The sequence below is a fragment of the Trematomus bernacchii genome, unplaced genomic scaffold, assembly GCF_902827165.1.
Source record: "Trematomus bernacchii unplaced genomic scaffold, fTreBer1.1, whole genome shotgun sequence".
Lineage (NCBI taxonomy): Eukaryota > Metazoa > Chordata > Actinopteri > Perciformes > Nototheniidae > Trematomus > Trematomus bernacchii.
This window is the reverse complement of record NW_022987689.1, coordinates 8466670-8485578: the sequence shown is the minus strand read 5'-3', so window position 1 is coordinate 8485578 and position 18909 is coordinate 8466670. Positions and strand designations below refer to the sequence as shown.

General features: G+C 43.8%; 1 protein-coding gene across 4 annotated transcripts in view; it reads right to left on the bottom strand.

Annotated features, from left to right (window-relative positions):
- kcnn1a (potassium intermediate/small conductance calcium-activated channel, subfamily N, member 1a) overlaps positions 1-18909 on the bottom strand; it is a 49790-nt gene that overhangs the window by 14622 nt on the left and 16259 nt on the right. For all 4 annotated transcript variants that reach the window (XM_034138184.1, XM_034138186.1, XM_034138185.1 and 1 more), the window contains exons 2-4: positions 9195-9668; positions 5655-5750; positions 4446-4864 (exon numbers count right to left, since the gene is read on the bottom strand). In XM_034138184.1, coding sequence (XP_033994075.1) covers positions 4446-4864; positions 5655-5750; positions 9195-9668 — 989 coding nt within the window. The remainder of the gene's footprint in view (positions 1-4445; positions 4865-5654; positions 5751-9194; positions 9669-18909) is intronic.

Sequence of the window (18909 nt, the reverse complement as noted above, 5' to 3'; positions counted from 1 at the left end):
ATATATAAGCAACATCTGACTCTGAGGGTCCTTTAACTTTAAGCTACTACCAGCTGTCTCTGAACAAAGAACAGCACCGCCTCGGTTCGTGGTCAGATCGTATCTCAGGTGATTATAACTTCCACATTCTCTGTTATGCAGACATGCTTTGCAGGCTTTGTATATGACTTTGCCATAGGCTGCAATCCATACTATGCCTGCTGAGCGTGCATAGTTTAAAACAAATTATCAGATCAAATCATCAAACCATAGAGAATCCACCTGTCCTTGAGGTTGCAAACAATTTGCATAAAATCCATCCGACTTTGTGGAAGAGATTTCATTTTAAACATAATCTAGAAAATGTGTAGGAGAGGTACTTAGACACTTGGGATTGAAAATTCACGGCAAACTGTACAGAGCGTTCCCTCTGTGATCCTTGGGGTCCACTGTATTGAGAGTCGTTTTGGACAGTTTGTTCTCTGCTCTCTCTCAGATCAATACCAGCGTTTGTGGACAAAATGCTTTAAATAAAATATACATTACAAGGTTGATATAGTTTGAATAATGAGGAATTGTTTTTGCCATGCATTCTTAATAATTAATACACACACTAAAATGGACAGCATGTTATTCTAAAATGTGGGTCAGTGTGGTTGCACTTGTAGCCTGGAAACTGTAAAGATGCAAAATCGGCCTGAATATTTTATGTAAAGCTGTGGTTGGCGTGACAAAGTTCAAGTTGCAGCGGTGTGCGTTTCTCTGGTTAGACATTTCGGACTGTGTGTTCTTGGCTGCCGGAGTTTGTATCTTGTGGCTAAGCGATGACACACTCAGGATGTCAAACCCGGGGTGTAGCTGACCAGTAACTCAAGCCTGATAATCCAGTGCTGCGCTCTGAGGGAAAGTCAGCTAAACTTTCAGACAGCTTGCCTAGGGGTCCTCACCCGAGAAAGTGAGGTGAGAAACAGCAGTCTCACAAGACCTCCAAATGGAGTTTTGTTTCAGATAACAGAGTTAGAATAGGAGAGGAAGAGAATTAGAGAAAAAAAGGAGCATTAGACCGGGGAGGCAGGCATGGCAGGCATGCAAGTGTGTAACTGAGTTCTGGCTGGATTAGGCCCGCTTGTTATGGATAAGGGAAGGCAAAGAGATGGGGGAATCAGTAGTAGGGAGAGATTAGCAAAAATTGCAAAGCATGCTACGTTAGATGGGTACAGTAGGAGTTCTGCAAAGGATCAGTCAGGAGTTAGAGAGAGGGAGGGAGCCTTATGGTAGCAAGGGAGAAGCCAAAAGAGCTTAGTTAAGGAGCTTAGTTGAGGTAGGTTAGATCTGAAGATGGGCTGTATCAAGAAAAGAACGGAAAGTGAGCCAGTGACCAGCGATAAATCCATCTACTGTAACATTAGCATCCCTCCAAACTCCACCCTGCCTCCACCTCTCTGTGCCCCTGCTTGTGTGTCTTTCATTCCCTCCATCCAGGCATTTTCCAGATAGACTCCGTGCTTGTTCAATATCACACTGTACTGCCTTGTGATTGGCTCAGGAGCGTGGTCAATGTGTGACACTGTAACTGCGCATTTAACAGAAGATACAAAAGTCACACACAGCACTTTGGGAAACAAGCGCCTCTTCTTTTTTTTTGCCCTCCACTTTTTAGTTGATATGATGGGATTGATAAGTAAACATTAAAAAACGTTCATGCTGTTTCAATGTTCACCAGAGGAAGGGACGAAGGGGGATGAGGACATTTGGTTTTAACGGGTGTAAACTAAATCTGGAGTCACTGCATTCACCACAGAACACACCCCTCCTACAAGGTCTATATTTACTATAGAAACCAATGCCTAGCCTAGCTCTGAACTGTGTAACACTAGTGGAATATAGCTGCAGGTGAGAATAAGGCTGTTATAGATAGTAAGAGCCAAAAATGACAATACCTAATATACGAAATGACTTGATATTTGTCCTCTCCCTATATATTCCCATTCTCTTTGGCTACAGGAGACAGATGTCCTCGCCGTTAGAGCAAAATCTCTAGGGCAGAAGCAACAGAAGTCTGTGGAAAAACCATTAGAACACTCTTCAATTACTTTGTGAAGGGAGACACATAATGGGATGGTAATGTGTGAACACAAAGAACAGAAAGGCTTTTGCTCCTCGACAAATCTTTGGAGTCGCGGCTAAAAAAGACTTTTTTGAAATACGGATCTATAACAATTGCATAAGGAGAATAAATGTGAGAGACAAATTGCCCTCTGGCAGAGTCATGAAGGTGACTTGAAGGAGCTGCTCCATTTTAGCACGAATTTCCTCCTCCTCCTCCTCCTCCTCCTCCTCCTCCTGCCGGCCTATCCCACGTTAGCAAAGAGACACTTGTTTCAAAGTGCTGCTCACACCGTAGGTCTCTACTCCATTAAAAGCTTGTTTCCTTAGCAGAAGGATGGTGCCACTTTCATGCCAACTAGAGGGTCTGCCTAATCCTCCTTTGCCATACTGAGTTTGGAAAGGATCATCGGTTAATTGTTTTAGAGGGGCTGCCCCTTCATCCCACTACCCCCCCCCCCCACCCTCCAACCCCACTCAGGGCAGCAGTGGCGCCAGCTCGGTGCAAAACGATTCGTGGTTTTTGTTCCATGGCTAAAGAACGAGGACTCGCATGGTATCCCTATGGAGCAGCATAGTGGGGAAATAGAAAGTACAACAACACATTATACAAACACACACACATGCACCACACACACCTACATATGCATGCTCGCACCCATCCGCAGTTACACACAAATCCACCCATCTGACCACACGTTATTCTGAAATAAAAAGCAAAGGGTTGACGGCATGCACTGCTCATGTGTCACAGAACACGTCTGAAGAAAAAGATTATGCGTTTTGTATTTAAAAGACAGGTTAGGTCCAGGTTTCCAAATGCCTTATGTAAGGCTCTGGATTACTTCTTGTTGTTATTTACCAAATATTTCATATGGAATACCTGTCTTAATTAGATACATACTCAATGTTTAGCAAAGACTTTTGCTATTACATTTTTAGAATAGTTAAACATTTGGGGAAACAGTTGTAGGGCTAACTTTGGCTTAGCTTAAAGAATGGAAACAGCAAGTCTGGCTAACAAAATATTTTTCAAACTCACCAATTTCCACTTTATTTATAGCGTTATTTGCTTTTACCAAACCATTTAAAGGCTGGGATCAGTAACTTTCTCAGGTTTCGGCTGGTTTCACGTCTCTGTGCTAAGCTAAGCGGCTGTTTCAAGCTACATTAACCATAGGTACATAAGAGTGGCATCCATCTTCTTGTGTTACTTTCTATAGGAATGCTAATAAGCATCTTCCCCTTAAATATCAAACTTCTGTTTATCTTCGAGGCTGGGTAACAAAGAGTAGAGTAGCCTGCTGAGCTGGACTGTAAAGAGACATGGCTAATAGGACAAAACTGGACAGTGTGATATTTGAACGTGTGCCAACATTATGTTGAGGTGATGCCAGTTCCACCTCACTGTGTTCCAGAGGAGCAGGGGTCAAAGGTCAGCTGCTCTTTTCACTGCAAGCTTTAAACCCACAGACTAACAGCCGGAGGTGCTGAGGGTCCGAGAGGATCCAGGGTTTGGCGTGCGAGGGGGGGGGGGGGTTAGTGACAGGTGTTAACACGGCAGGGAGTTAAAAGGAGAGGGAGAGGTAGAGGAAGGGGAGGGGGTACTTAGTAAGAGCAGACGAGGAGGGCTGCAGGAGGATGCCTGATGTTTACACTGCAGCACATGTGCAGTTTCATATTAGGCCTGACAGGAACTGTTGCTATAGATCTTCCACGCTCCACCCTCCCTACTTAAGTCCCCCTTCCACTCCAACTACGCACAAATGACTTTGAAACATCAAAGCTGGCATTAATGTCTCATTTCCCTATGCAAATGCAAAATGAGAAAGAAAACAAAAAAAGCCTTTCAGTTCTCCCTGCCTCTTTCACTTTCACTGAGAATCGCTGCTGTCCCCTGGAGACGAAGCACGATGCGCAGTTTTGGGGAGAAAAACGGGTTGGGGGATCCTGGGGGCTGCTCTGCATTACCAAAACAAACCATTCAGCAAACAAACAATTAGACGCTCATGAATTATGGACAAGCCATCTAAAATAGCTATAGCGTGGGGAGTCGTGGAGCAATTGCTGAGCTAATAAAACGTATGTTGTGTGTTTTTAAACAGTAATGGAGTAGTATGTATTACGGCTTCATGAGTACAATATTTATATGTCAATTATTCCGATTATTCCCCTTAATTCTTTCTACCGGTGCAGCTGAGTGACTGAAAACAACGCAACACTGAGAAACCTAGGAAAGATCAGATAGGAAAGTGAAGAAGGAAAGGGGTCTAGTAATCCACCACGCGTGAATGAGCATCAGCCATTTTGTTTTTCAATCTGTCCCCAGCAACATCCATTATTCACAACTCTGTGTTTACCTCTCACAGACGCGCACAGTCCATGCCGCAATGATCCAGGAGGATATACTGAACACCAGCAGAACAGTTCCCGGACAGATGGTCATGAGGGTCTTCATGACGAAGCGTGTGTTGAAGTTGATCTTGTTGAGAGCGCCGATGCTGCGAGACGAAGCGTCCGTGAACAGTTTGCTGTGGAGCAACATGACCCTGCCTATCAGGTAGAGTCTCAGGAACATGGGGATGGAGAGGATGATGTCCACGTCAGCATCGGCCTCCGACGGCGTGTAGGTGAAGGCCAGCCGCGCCTTCCAGGTGAAGACGTAATGGCCCGGGATGGGATGGATGGCACACACCAGCAGCTCCAGCACGATGAAGAATATCCGCTCATACGTCATGGCTATCCTCCAATCGTCCGCACCATTGTCGACCATAAACAGCTTTACAGAAAAACAGACAAACATCAAAGACTTGTTTTAAATCTCTACTTGCAATACTCAGTTGGGTGTTTGAGGCATTTTCAGCATTTTTCATCCCTTTCAACCCCCACACCTTGAAAGTGTTTATCATTTCAAACTTAGATTGTGAGACACATTATTCAAATCAAACCCACAGATTTCATTTGAAATTCTAGTCAAGATATGAAGAAGTCATGCTTAAATTAGAGTAAAAATATGTATAACATGAAGGAGAAGACATGTAGACATTTAGCATTCAGTGTATTGCTATAGCCATAAAAAGTGGCAACCAAGATTTGTATATCTTATTTAACTCAGATCAGAAGACTGATGCCGCTCAGATCAAGCAGCACAATAATAATAAAACAAATGCAATAGAAATCTGCAAAAGAGAACTTCATGTACAAATTAAAAGTGGTCTACAGATGTATTTATTTAGTAGCTATGTATAACAGTTTATCTATTTTTTTATTGTTGAACAAAATACCACAAATGTTGTGATTCTTATTCTGTTCAACCAAATACTTTCATGTGTGTACATTTCTTCTGTGTATCATTCTTTGTATTTTAATAACTAACTCATAAATTATACCATTTCATATAATTTATTTTAAGCATAGTAAAAATTGTATTTCAATATTTTTACCAGGGCCCAATTGCCAAATACGAAAGCTTCATGAACATTATCTTCCCAAAACTGATACCAAAAGCTGCTGGTATCATTAGAAGAATACAAATAATAACAAAAACGTTGTTATTAATTTAGACTCACCTGGATTTCCCGGGCATGGTACATTATTATAAGACCAAGCAATATAACAGTGGAAAGGCTGATAAGGCATTTCAGTGCAAATGAGTATGAAGATTCCTGTGGTGAGAGAAGAAGAAAAGAAAAAAGATTTCAGACATTGTTAAGTGAACACAATAAACACATACAACCAGATCTTACATAAGATATACATAACAAGATTATCAATAGATTATCAATTCATAAACCAATGACTATTATGTTGTATGATACTACTTAGCTAATGAAGTAGTAGAGAGAGTGCATTTAATCATTCATAATTTTTATGTTGGCTTTTATGAGTAGCATACATGTCCAAATAAACACATGCACGTAAGTCCATGAAAGTGCACACACACACACACACACACACACACACACACCACACACACACACACACACACACCACACACACACACACCACACACACACACACACACACACACACACACACACACACACACCACACACACACACACACACACACACACACACACACACACACACACACACCACACACACACACACACACACACACACACACACCACACACACACACACACACACACCACACACACACCACACACACACACACACACACACACACACACACACACACACACACACACACACACACACACACACACACACACACACACACACAGTGCTTATTAGCCCAGACGTGTAACAGAGCAGATAATGGGTTTTACACACAAACAGGGTGTTGCTTAACAACGCAGCTGCAGGTGTAGGTGCAGCCTGATATTATCTATGGATGCTGTTCCCCACCATCTAAACTACCAATTAATCAAAGCCCAGCACTTAGAGGGGGACTTTCCACTAAATGGTAGGTGCAGAAAAGGCAAGGCTAGCATTAGCAGGGGGGGAACCACAGAGAGCGATGCTGGTGATAAATAGGCCAGCTGGAGACTAGCGCTGCTGTGTTGTGTTTGTGTGGACACAGGGGCCATAGATCTAGGAAATGAGAACCTGCACCACTCAAGTCCTCCCCATGTTGGTAAAATGCCATTTGATAAATCAATTTAACAGCAAGGGTATAAAAATGCGGCCTGCAGAAGGCTAACGGTTGTAGGGCTGTTATTATAATAACAACGGCGACGACAAATGACAAGAACAACAAGTGGAAATATCCTTCATAATCGTCAGTGTGATGAAAGTGAGAGCTGCTCAACATTACTCTATCCTTCGGTGGTCCATATTACAGAATGTATTTTTAGCTATCAACTAGATTGCTTTGGCCCTCAGGTGGCCGACATGTTCTCAAGACGTTGTTTTGAGAGGTCCCTGGTGAAATAACATTGAGTAAAACAATGAATCCACCTGCCAGAGGTTCAAGGACTTTCCAGTCCCAGTGCTCCCTGCCTCTTACCCTCCTTCTGGTCCCAGAAAGCCTCAGCTGAGCCTCAGGTGTCTGCATGATGTGGCGTAAGACGGAATAAGGACCATCCAACGGTCTTATGTGTGTGTGTGTGTGTGTGTGTGTGTGTGTGTGTGTGTGTGTGTGTTGGAGGGGCATCGACTGTACCACTCAGAGGTGGGAGGTCACGTCCATTTCAGCTGCGCTCATCTTGATGGATGGACTGAACCCCACTCAGTAATAGTCATAGACAGACCCATTGACTTCCTTAAGACCCCATTAATCATCTTATAGATTACCACAGTCTCTTACTAGTTCCTACCGACACACACACATATGCACGTACACACACACACACACACGCACACACACACATATGCACGCACACACACACACACACACACACACACACACACACACACACACACACACACACACACACACACACACACACACACACACACACACACACACACACACACACACACACACACACACACACACACACACACACACACACACACACACACACACACACACACACACACACACACACACACACACACACACACACACACACACACACACACACACACACACACACACACCACACACACCACACACGTTACCTATCTAGAACCGAGTTAATGAATAGTAGTAGAAGGTAAACAGATACAAATACCAATCAGACAAAGAACATAGTTAGCATCCAGCCAGCGCACAGACAAGGTTAGCCATTCACGTTTGAATATAGAATAGCATATAGCAAGCTAAAGACCTACACATATTCCTCACTAGTTGGTGAAGACTGAAACAGAGATAAAACAAGACAACTGGGACAACACAGTCCTAAAATGTCCTTAAAATGTGAATGAAAGTGAAGAATAATAATATTTGCCCAATTCATTCTCTGCGCTAAACATTTCCACCAAAATTCAAGAAAATAGGACCTGTATTTCTTCTGATAAACAAACTAAACTGAAAACACAACCTCTTGGCAGAGGTAAGTATTGGATTTATATTTGTCAGGTTACCAACAAAATGTCTCAGAATAAATGCTAACTTTGAAGGTGTAAATAAACAACTTTATCATACTATAAGACTGTTGTGATGTTGTTCTTGTAGGATTTGGACACCAAGTAATCAGTAATGTCTAAGAGATGCACAATTTGTAGTAAATGGGTTCAAAACATGGAATACCACCTATGAAGTGATGTTGTTCTGTTCCTTTTTAACTTGCATACAGATGTTATGTTACCAAGGTTTTATTTTTCCCTGCGATCAAAGACCTGTGTCCTGTGACCTACCTTAACCTGCATCGCTCTGCACTATAAGTCAGCTCGTCAGTAAACAGCCTTGTAAATATTGTAGTAGAAGCTGAGTGCACTGAGAGAACGGTATTCTTCCTAAAATACCCTGACGCAGCAACGTGATTGGCTGATACAGAAGGACAACAGCAGGTCAAGTGGTGGTGACCAGGTCACAGCGACCCTGACCCCACAATGCCCTGCTTCTTCAAGAGTCACATGTTACTATCGTGTGCAGCGTCCTCTACACTCTGATCTGATAAAAGTAAAAACATGCTGTTGGAATTGTTTCCCATTGTTTCCCTATTGACCTTTCTTTTTATCTTGAATTGTCTTTATCTCTTATGTCTGCGCAGAAACCCCCATACATCTATCTCCTCTTCATCCCCTTTCCTCAGCTATCCCCCTTTCCATCTCCCTCTCCTGCTGAGAGCTCATGATTTGCAGATGCTGCCTTCACAGGGAACCACAGAGAGCCACAAAGGCACCAGTATTGAAACAAATCCTTTGGCTAGACTGAGATCTGATACCAATAATGAAAAAGTGGATATATGAGAAAAAAAGTTGGAAAAAAGCAGAGAAATTACTTTAAAATTAGATTTAGAAAAAATAGATTCTATCCAATCAATAGGCTGTTAGTCATCGATCACATGACACTCCTTTTGATTTGAATTTGACAGATACTCCATCACCTTTGTTAGACATTGCTTGTCAGTGTCTGTGCTAATAATCACTCTTCATGAATGTGACAGCTGCCAACCCCACACAAATCCAAAATCAACAATAGCAGTGACACCACACAAAGCTCCCACTCATTCATCACACGCACGCACGACCTACCTTAGTGTAAACCCCCCATGACAGCTCCGTCTCCGTCACCATGACGACAATCCCAAACATCCCGAAGATGAGTGCGTAGTCGCTGAGCCGCTTCCGCTTCTCAAACAGCGCCCTCCGGTGTCCGAGCCTGTATCCGATGTCCCTGTTCTTCTTCTGTGTTGCCCTGCATCCGGCGCGCACGCTGCCCTCCCTGACCAGGCTCTCGTTGGACGCCTTGCTGGGGTCTTCGCCGCCGTTGCCCTTGGACACCACCACCTCCAGGCCAGAGCTGTGCAGTGTCTGCAAGGGCTGCGTCTCCGAGTCGAGCTCCGCGAGGTTGCGGCGCGACGAGGACGCCAGGCTGCCCACTAGTGGTCTCACCACTCCGCCATTGTACTTGCAGGTGTTCATGGCTATCTGAGGGAGTCGGCCGCTGCTCTCTGAGAGGGAGGGCTTGGATCCAGCATGGCTCAGCTTCTTCTGCTCAGTAGTGGCCTGTGAACAGGAAGAAGAGAGGTAAATACAATACTATCACAACAGAAAAGGTGTAAAAACTGAAGGTGGTTTAAGAGACACACAGGTTCAGACTTTAAATAGAGCATTGATGTGGGAGTTACATCATGGAGAGGGCACACTGAGGGAAGGATCTTGCAAAACAATTTTGGTTATAAAAGCAGACAGATTTAGTGCTCAGCAGGACATGCGGCCACAACATACAGTACGGACCAAAATATACTGAAATAACCCACTCTTCTTTCTTGAGAAACATATACTGAGAGCTGATAACATTTACAGTTTACAGTAAGCCCGTCTTGAAAAAAACAAGAATCCCACTTAACAGTTCAACTATAACAGTTGAAAACTCTCTTTGATTGAAACTATGTTCCGGCCTTTCCTTCAAGAAAATGGCATCAAAATTGGATGTCTCAAAAACAAATCAATAATGAATGGACTATGATGTATAAATAAAACCATATAACCAATAGTGGACCTTACAAAGTGCAGAAAATTGAATCTTTGCGCTGCACAAATTTAGATATCAATGATTAATGCTCGGCGTGACCCTGTTTCCTATCAGAGAAAGACTCTGCTCGATGCAGAGAGTAGAAGCGGGATGCCCAAAAGAGAACGAAGAAATGTGGTCCTTCTCAAATCAGGCGTACAAGGGACCAAGTGTGACATTCCCACTTTTTTAAAAGGCAAACAAGGAAACCCATTTCCTCTGAAACTCACTTAGTGTACTGTACAAAGTGTGTGCGGAGGTTAAGGCTAACTCAGGGGCAAGTTAAGAATAAGAGTCACGTATATTCGCACATTTGTTCAACCAATAAATAGAATATTGTGCATAAAATGTATTCTTCCTTTAGCGAGAAAGGAGAGAAATACTGTTTAGAAACCTATGTAACTTCTTTATCACCTGCACAAAATGTTCCTGTTTCCCCGGCCCACACTCCTCTCGTCTTGCATTGAGTCGTCTATCGTGTCTGTTCTTTCAGGGAGATAGGAGGGAGTTTCTGTCCCAGTTACGCAGGCTAAAAATGTTCAATCCATGCAGAGGCTGTAGAGCAGTCACCCCAGAAGCATCTATCCGCCTGTCTATCCCCTGCCCTTCAGAGACTCGGGCAGATTATCATAATGGGTTATGAAAACTTCACATGGAACAGTGCTTTTTCCGAAACAAGTCGGGGGTGTGTGATAGCACTGCTGGCCCTTTCTATTAGCCTTGACAAAGCATGCCTAATGCCTTTAAATGTGCTGATGGGAATAAAGAAGGGCGGCCCTAATGGAAATGTACTAACTCCAGTCCTGTGATGCTATTGTCTTGCGCATATTGTGGCTCCATGAGAACAGGACTAAAGGTTAAGGATTAGTGCAGCCCATAGTGTTCCTAATCCCCTTTTCTGTATTAAATGGCTTTTTAATCTTTGCCATTAGGACCCCTCTACACTTTTGAAGACTGCGCAGTAAGTGAACTTTAGGTTTGAATGACAGGAAATACTGTAGAAATAGATTGATGCTGATATGGCAATAGTGGTCGAGCAGCTGTGGTGTATTTAAGGATACAAATAGAGCAGGCAATGCTGAATTTGACGCACGATTAAATTAAATCAAATTGAATTAAAAGCAAGGTCCTAAAGACGTAAAGTGGATTAAAGGTCTGATTTTTTTCATTTAGTAAAATGTGATGCCTTGTATTTTGCAATTGAATGCAGCATCAAGGATACAAATCCCTACTTATTTAATAATGTCACTGACACACAAAGCTACCCTGGGTTTTTATCAGAATCAGGAAAGCACAAAACTATGCCAACTCAATCTAATATAGGAACATTTGTGGATTGAACCTAACTGGTGTAAGCCATCAAACAGTAGAGGTCATTTTCACAGGCTATTTTAATACGTTTTGTTAAATATTTATAGGTCCTCACCAGTTCATAAATAGCTTTCTTTTTTTCTTGCATCAAGCTCTACAGAGGATCTGCCTGCCAGTCTTTTGAATGCGTTTCATCTCCAGTCTTACTTAAACTGAGCAAGTACAAAACATCATTTTTCTCTTGGTTTTGAGTGTCACAACATAATGTCATTCATTGTCAAAAGAGAATTTCCTGCTTTTGTGTAGGAAGTAGATCACTCTGAAGCTCCTGTTCTGAGCTCAGAGTATTTTTAGACTCAGTCAAACTTTCCGAGTGGCTCTGAGATGTTTGATATGGAAATTCGGATGCTGGACTATGATATTTAAGAAAACAATCCAAGACAACTCTTTCAAACAAAGGTTGTTCGTGTTTGTAGAAAACACTACTTTTGTGAATTTATAGGACATTATTATTATTTGACTGTTTATCTTGTCCTAACACAATAATGGAGTATTATGATTCAGTATCTTACAACCACCACCCCTTTGATTAAAAAGTACCAGCACAGTTTATGAGACACCAGCCAGTCAAAGAGCATCGTTTGTTCATATTGGTTCAAGGTGTGGATTTATAGAGCAAAGCTGAACTGTGAGTAAGGATGACTGTACAATAAATGATCAACTCTTAGATGAGTATCCTTCCTCCCTAGAATGGACAAACACACCATTCCCTGGATTGGCTGTCATTGATTTTGCTTTGGAATTTCAAACTGAACCAGTGGCCTAACAAGGTTGTGATTGGCCCCGGTGCAAATATTGTTTTGGGGGCCCCCCATCGCCCCAAACATAAGCGCACGCTGATGCGCTCACACACGCATGGACATACACAACCACTCAGAAGCGCCACATGTATAGGCTATACAGCCTGCCCTGGCCTCAAACCAGGAGGATTACACCTGTTTCCTTGACGTTTGTCTCTGGGGAATGGGCCGGTAGGCCTACATGGACCGGTTGCTATAATATAGCTTTTGATCTTGGCGTCGGGTGTCTCAATAGCACCATAGAGTCCCCTATCGGTTGGGGCCCTTGGGGGAACTGTTGGACCACCACCGGGCACAGCCAAATCCAGCCTCTCCTCCTGGCTGGCTGGAGAAGAACGGATACAGCTTCACTTGTGGAGCTAGATGGCAATGATGGTGGTGAGGCAGGTGAGCTATCGTTAGCCTCCGGCTCTGGCTGCACGTCAACATTGCTAACGTTAGCGCTCGATTTCGAGGACGATGTATGACAAAGAAAACGGTCTAATTTAGTCAGTTTAGCTGTTACATCTCCTTGTTCTTTCTCTTTTGAGCGCCGCTCTTGTGCTTTGGTTTGCTGTACATTATAAATGCAAGCTATTACATTTTTTATAATGCTGCCGAACTTGCTGCTGCTAGCTACAGTACAGTACAGGTTGATTAAACGGTTTCGCTCGTCACGCAAGGTATCACATGACATGAAAGGGAGCAAGGCCATTGGACAGACAAATTACAAATTACTTTGCGTTAATAACGCGTTAACGCAAAAAAAAATTAACGCCACTAATTATTTTAACGCGATTAACGCATGTGTATTTTTTGTCCTCGGCCGCCCCGTAGTTTCAGAGCGCATCGAGTTTAAAATACCATCTACAAGCTGATGCTGACAGCCCCGCTCCTGCCGCCCGCTTGTGGCAGACCACACTTCCACGCTCACCGGCAGGCCCGGACTGGCCATCGGGAGGACCGGGAGGGTGTATGTGTGGCGCGACTCGAGCGAGGCACACCTTACGTGTTGTTGTTAGCATCTGGTGCTAGCTAGCTGCGCTAACGGATATAAGGAGCTGTTTCAATGAAAACAGAGGAGCGACATTTCGCCGACAACTGCGCCGAGCACTTGACTTTATGCAGGTAGCCAGACAGTGGGACATTGTACGAAAAGTCAGCACACTCACCACGGATAGTGCGCGCAACATGATTGCAGCGTCCAGGCAGCTCCCGTTCGAGCATATATGCCTTGAGCTGCACATAGCTCCAACGATCCATCACAACACACACACACACACACACACACACACACACACACACACACACACACACACACACACACACACACCACACACACACACACACACACACACACACACACACACACACACACACACACACACACACACACACACACACACACACACACACACACACACACACACACACACACACACACACACACACACACACACACACACACACACACACACACACACACACACACACACACACACACACACACACACACACACACACACACACACACAGGTTGAATTGAGGCGAATATTTGTAATGTTCAGAGGTTGTTGTGTTTAATATTCATGAGAATATTTGTCATTGTTCAAATGATAATAAACAAACATATAAAGCATATTTGTCCACTCATATGTTGATAAGAGTATTAAAAACTGGAAAAATATCCCTCTAAGGTACATTTAGAACAGATGCGATTAATTTGCGATTAATCGCGATTAACTATTTTAATCGACTGACAGCCCTAATATATATATATATATATATATATATATATATTTTTTTTTTTAGCATGGGCCCCTGGCCGGCTCTGGGCCCCGGTGTGTTGCACCGGCTGCACCGCAGATAGTTACGCCACTGAACTGAACACACATGATTAAAGTGCTTGATACATCCCAAAAATGTATAAAAAGCATGTTAAGTTATTCTGAAAAGTTTTGGGTTTTCGAAGCTCAGCTTAAAAGTTAGAGTAGGGCAATGGCAACAAGTCTTAAAAAACGGGGAAAGAAGTTATTGAGCTAGGGAACATAAAACCCTGGGGACACAGAAAAGCCTCTGAAAATTAAACAGAGACCTTTTCACAAAGATAATTCATCTCCCTTTCAACACATTGCCGACCAATTACATGACGATAGATCAGAGTAAAAAGGCCATGTGGTGACAGTCAGGCGCCTGGGGCGTAAAAGGAGAACGTCCCAGGAAGTGTTGCTTCAATAACGTAAATGAACAGGATTGATGATGGACACCAAGAGAGCAGGGCTGCTGTTACATCCTCAGCTTTGGTTACCTGTCTCTGGTGATCATCAGTCACTGAACCAGGTCAGATCTGACCCAAATATGGGCGGCCATCCCATCTGTCTGTCTGTATGAACACTCAGTCTGCTTTTCTTCACATCAGGGAGATATTAGGAGCTTCAAATGAGGCAACTATGAGAGAGAGTATCTGCACAGGCACATTGTGGGAGTAAGATGTACGGCTGACGTCTTCCTCGGTAAGACTAAAGAGTCCTTCACACACTTTGCAGCAGGAGTCGTCACATCACGTTCCAAAACCTCAAAGCACCCTCAATCAATTCCATACCGTCGCCCACTTATCCAGCTATCCGAGCTCCGTCACTTTTCCCCCATTCCGCCTGCAACCCAGCTAAACTGTGCGGCTAAAGGGCACGGCGGGCCGGCGGTGCCCTTGTCGTCCCCCGATGTCCCCGCAGAGGAGACGCGGGGAGGCTTCTTGTCCAGCCGACCGACAGCTCAATTTCATTCTGAATGGCACGCAGCATCCCGGCTCTATGAAATGGAGCCTCATAATCAAATTGAAAAGCCTCAGTGCAGAACAGTTTAAATGAAGGCAACTCTCTGCCTCGCTCCTCTCCCTCTCTCTGTCCCTCTCTCCAGCCGGCTCAAATCTAATAGAAAAATCCTCATTCTTTAGTGGCATGTGGGGCATCTCTGCTGCAGTGTTTAAGGAATATATACGCTAAAAATGGCACTGCATTTTGAAATTGTAAAAAAATCCCTTCAATTCCGCATGTTTTTTTTTAGATTTGGGTAACAGTCTGTTTAATTATGTGTACGTGGGTGGGTGGGTGTGCACATGTGTGCTAGTTGAACAATCCGAGCCTCAGCCAGGCACCGGATTAGGTCGGATATTGACGCAGACAGTGTGCAGCAACGAAAGGAGCAGAAGGGAGGAATTATTTGAGAAGATCCACGTGTATGCAAGTGTGTAAAATCTGCGAACGGCGTATGGATCCTGACAAGGCTGACATGAAAGGAGGAACACGAAAGAGAACGAGGAAGAGACGAAATAAGGCAGAAATTGAGGAAACATGAAAGATGGCGAGGGTGAGGGAGAAAGAGATAAATGAAAGAGAGAAGACAGCTCCCTGTGTGTGTCTCTGCCAGCCCCCCCGAGTGATTGAGAGCTTCAGTTTGTCCCTGCACACTAGACGCTGTCACATTTCTCTGACAGGCCAGCAGGAAGCAGGGCTCCTCCGTCCTTTCCTGACCAGCATGTGGATCATTACTCAGCGCAGGAAAATCCTCCGTCGCAGCTCTCTGTGTGCTGCGGTGATGAAACTAAACAATATATATTTAATGTGATCTTGTGAGGGCAAACTTAGGCTCAAAAGTGAAAAGCATACGTACATATGTCTCGGGGATAACGCAATGAATTAAAACGTGTCATCTTTATCAGTGTCTAAGTAGAAATGCTATTTCCTTGCAGTAGTAGAAAGGGTCTTATCACGCTATACTTCATGTCCTCATATCTCTGTAGGGATGTATGTTGTTAAATAATGGCTGCTCCTGCTCTTCGGCAGGATAAGTCGGAGCTATTGTAGGTGTTTCAGGAAGACACGACAGTCCCAGATATTGAAGAGGCGGCCGACGTTCAAAGAGTTTTCACAGAATATTCTCATGCTGACTTCACATGAAAGGTACAAGCGTGTGGACAACTGCTAGATGTACACCGAGAGACTGGACGTGTGTTTAAGCATAATGAAAAGCACGTTGCCAAGTGTGTTTTTCACTCATACATTTATTCATTTCCAGTCCCACGTCTACTCATGTATGATCATGCATATTGTTCATGTTCAGTGTGTAACATCAGAGCGACAGACCAATGCGATCACTTAAGGCTTATCAAATCAATAAGGTCACATCAATACTTTCAGTGTATACAAGAATATTGTAGATCTAAAAGCAGCCACCAACACCCAATACTTCAACTTTAGGTTAATTTAATACTGATAGCATGACATGAGGTTTGTTCTTGTCTATAATTTGGGATGAGAGTTACAGTATTGCTCTCACATTCTATATGACATTCAAAATACTGCTCATAACGAAATATTTGACAATGTCTTTAAATTCAAGATTCCCAATATACAAGACCAACCAGCTAAGTATTGGACTCCAGCAGGAATTTCACTGAATTTACTGTCCCTCAGACACATTGTACACCCGGTTTCTATCAGTACGCAAGGCTAGTTGCTCTTTTTGCTCATGGCAAGCCCTGCTGAACGTATAATCACGACAACAAACTATAGGGGAAGGAATGGAAGACATTTGAGATCCAATACAATGGGAAAATTGTGCAAGGCAAAGCTGTTTACTTAAAGGTCCCATGTCATGGCCATTTCCACTGATCATAATTCCATTGTTGAGGTCTACTAGAATAGACTTATATTGTGCAATTTTCCAAACTCACATTGGTTTCTCATACAGCATCTCTGTAAACGACGTGTATTCACTGAATTTCACTCTCTGCCTTTAACGGCTCGTTGTAGCTCCAATAGCTCCAGCCCCCACCCTCCCTGTGAGCACAGTGTGCTCTGATTGGTCGGGACCATAGACTGTATATATAAATGGACGTAGTGTCCGTGACGTCACCCATAGGATTCTGCAGAGTTGCCGAGAAGCCCTTAGTAGGCGGAGTCGGCCACTAACGGCTCGACAGTGACGTCAGAGTCTAATGGCGCGTTTCCACTACAGCCCGCAGCCCGGTTTAAGAGGGCTGTGACGTCAGCGGCCCGTCTTTGGTTGCGTTTCCACTTGGCCTAGTACCGGCCGGCGGGTCCTAATTCACAGTTTTTCTGGCCTCATAAAATCGTGGGTCTAGGGCCAGAGACAACGAGGCTGAGTCGGGCTGAGTATGCTAAACTAGAGAGAGCGTCGCTGGCAAGGGGGCAACAACTACAACAAGATGGACATATTTGACCGTGATTTAATTGTAATACACGTTTCAAAATGATGCCGAAGTAACAACATACTGATACCGGTTAGTAAAAACCATGAATTAATGCTTTGTCAAGTCTGCAGACAGACGGCAGGGGAAAAACCTTTTAAAATGCTTGTTTTCTAAATGGAGATTGGCTAAGCTAACGCAGTATATGCTCCAACCGTCCACACTCACAACAACGGCCTATACAGACATAAATAAAGCAGCGACTGTATTCACCATGACACAGGCAGTCTGTGGTTTGTACTTGTTTAACTTTTGTCTAGTTTCTGAACATATATGAGGAGCTGTGAGCTCTGAGTGCTAACAGCTAACGGCTGTGTTGTTTTTCTGGGGTCCTCTGAAGATCACGTCACGGCTCCGCCTACACTGCGTTACTATAGATACTGCCCCAGTTCCTAAACTGTAATGGAAATGCGCCATAAAGTGAGCCAGTCCTAACGAGGCCCAGCCATACCGAGCGGGGCCGAGCGAGGCCGTGTAGTGGAAACGCGACATAACTCCCGCCTGCTCCAGCCTGCTCCAAATAAGGGCAAAGAGGCGAAGCCGAGGCGGGACCTGCTGCCTCCGAACTGGAAGTAAACAGAGCTAGCTCAGGCTAAGAAGCTAAGCTAACATGAAATACATGCATACCAAGTTACTGCGTGGCACTTGTTTTGATAAAACAGTGTAGTTCCCCTATATAAACGTTACATTCATAATCAAACGAGACAATCTGCAAGATAATTAGCTATTTTTTGTTATTCTTAATGCTTGTCATCACGTTAATAAAATGAAAGAAGTACCGATACATAGCAGAACAATTGTGGCGATGTTCAGCTTAATAAGCCTTGTTCAACATGATTTATTTAGCTAATACTACAGCGGGCTGCAGGCGAACCAAGTCCGCGTTTCGCTGCATTCCTTGATCTCCAGTTATAACGCCGGACTCCACCGCCCGGAGCTAACGGAGCCGCAGGGGGCTCCGGGATGCCGGCTGGAGCTGGACGCCGGCTGGAGCTAGCCCCCTGCGGCTCCGTTAGCTCCGGCGGCCACCACTGGGATAATTGGGTCCCCTTTTAACATTTGCTCCCGTTTAGCATTATGGGCGTCATAGCCATATACTATAAAACTCTTACCCAAGGCTGAATCATAAACTAAACTGTATATATATATATATATATACATGTATAAAGGGTTACGTCCTTAGCTGGCTAATAAGCTACATAACAAGCTAAGCTAACAAGCACACAAACACCTGGGTTAACATGTATAATATTATCATTTTAGACTTCTTGGAAGTTCTGTTAGTACATTCAACCGCACAGCACAACATTTTAA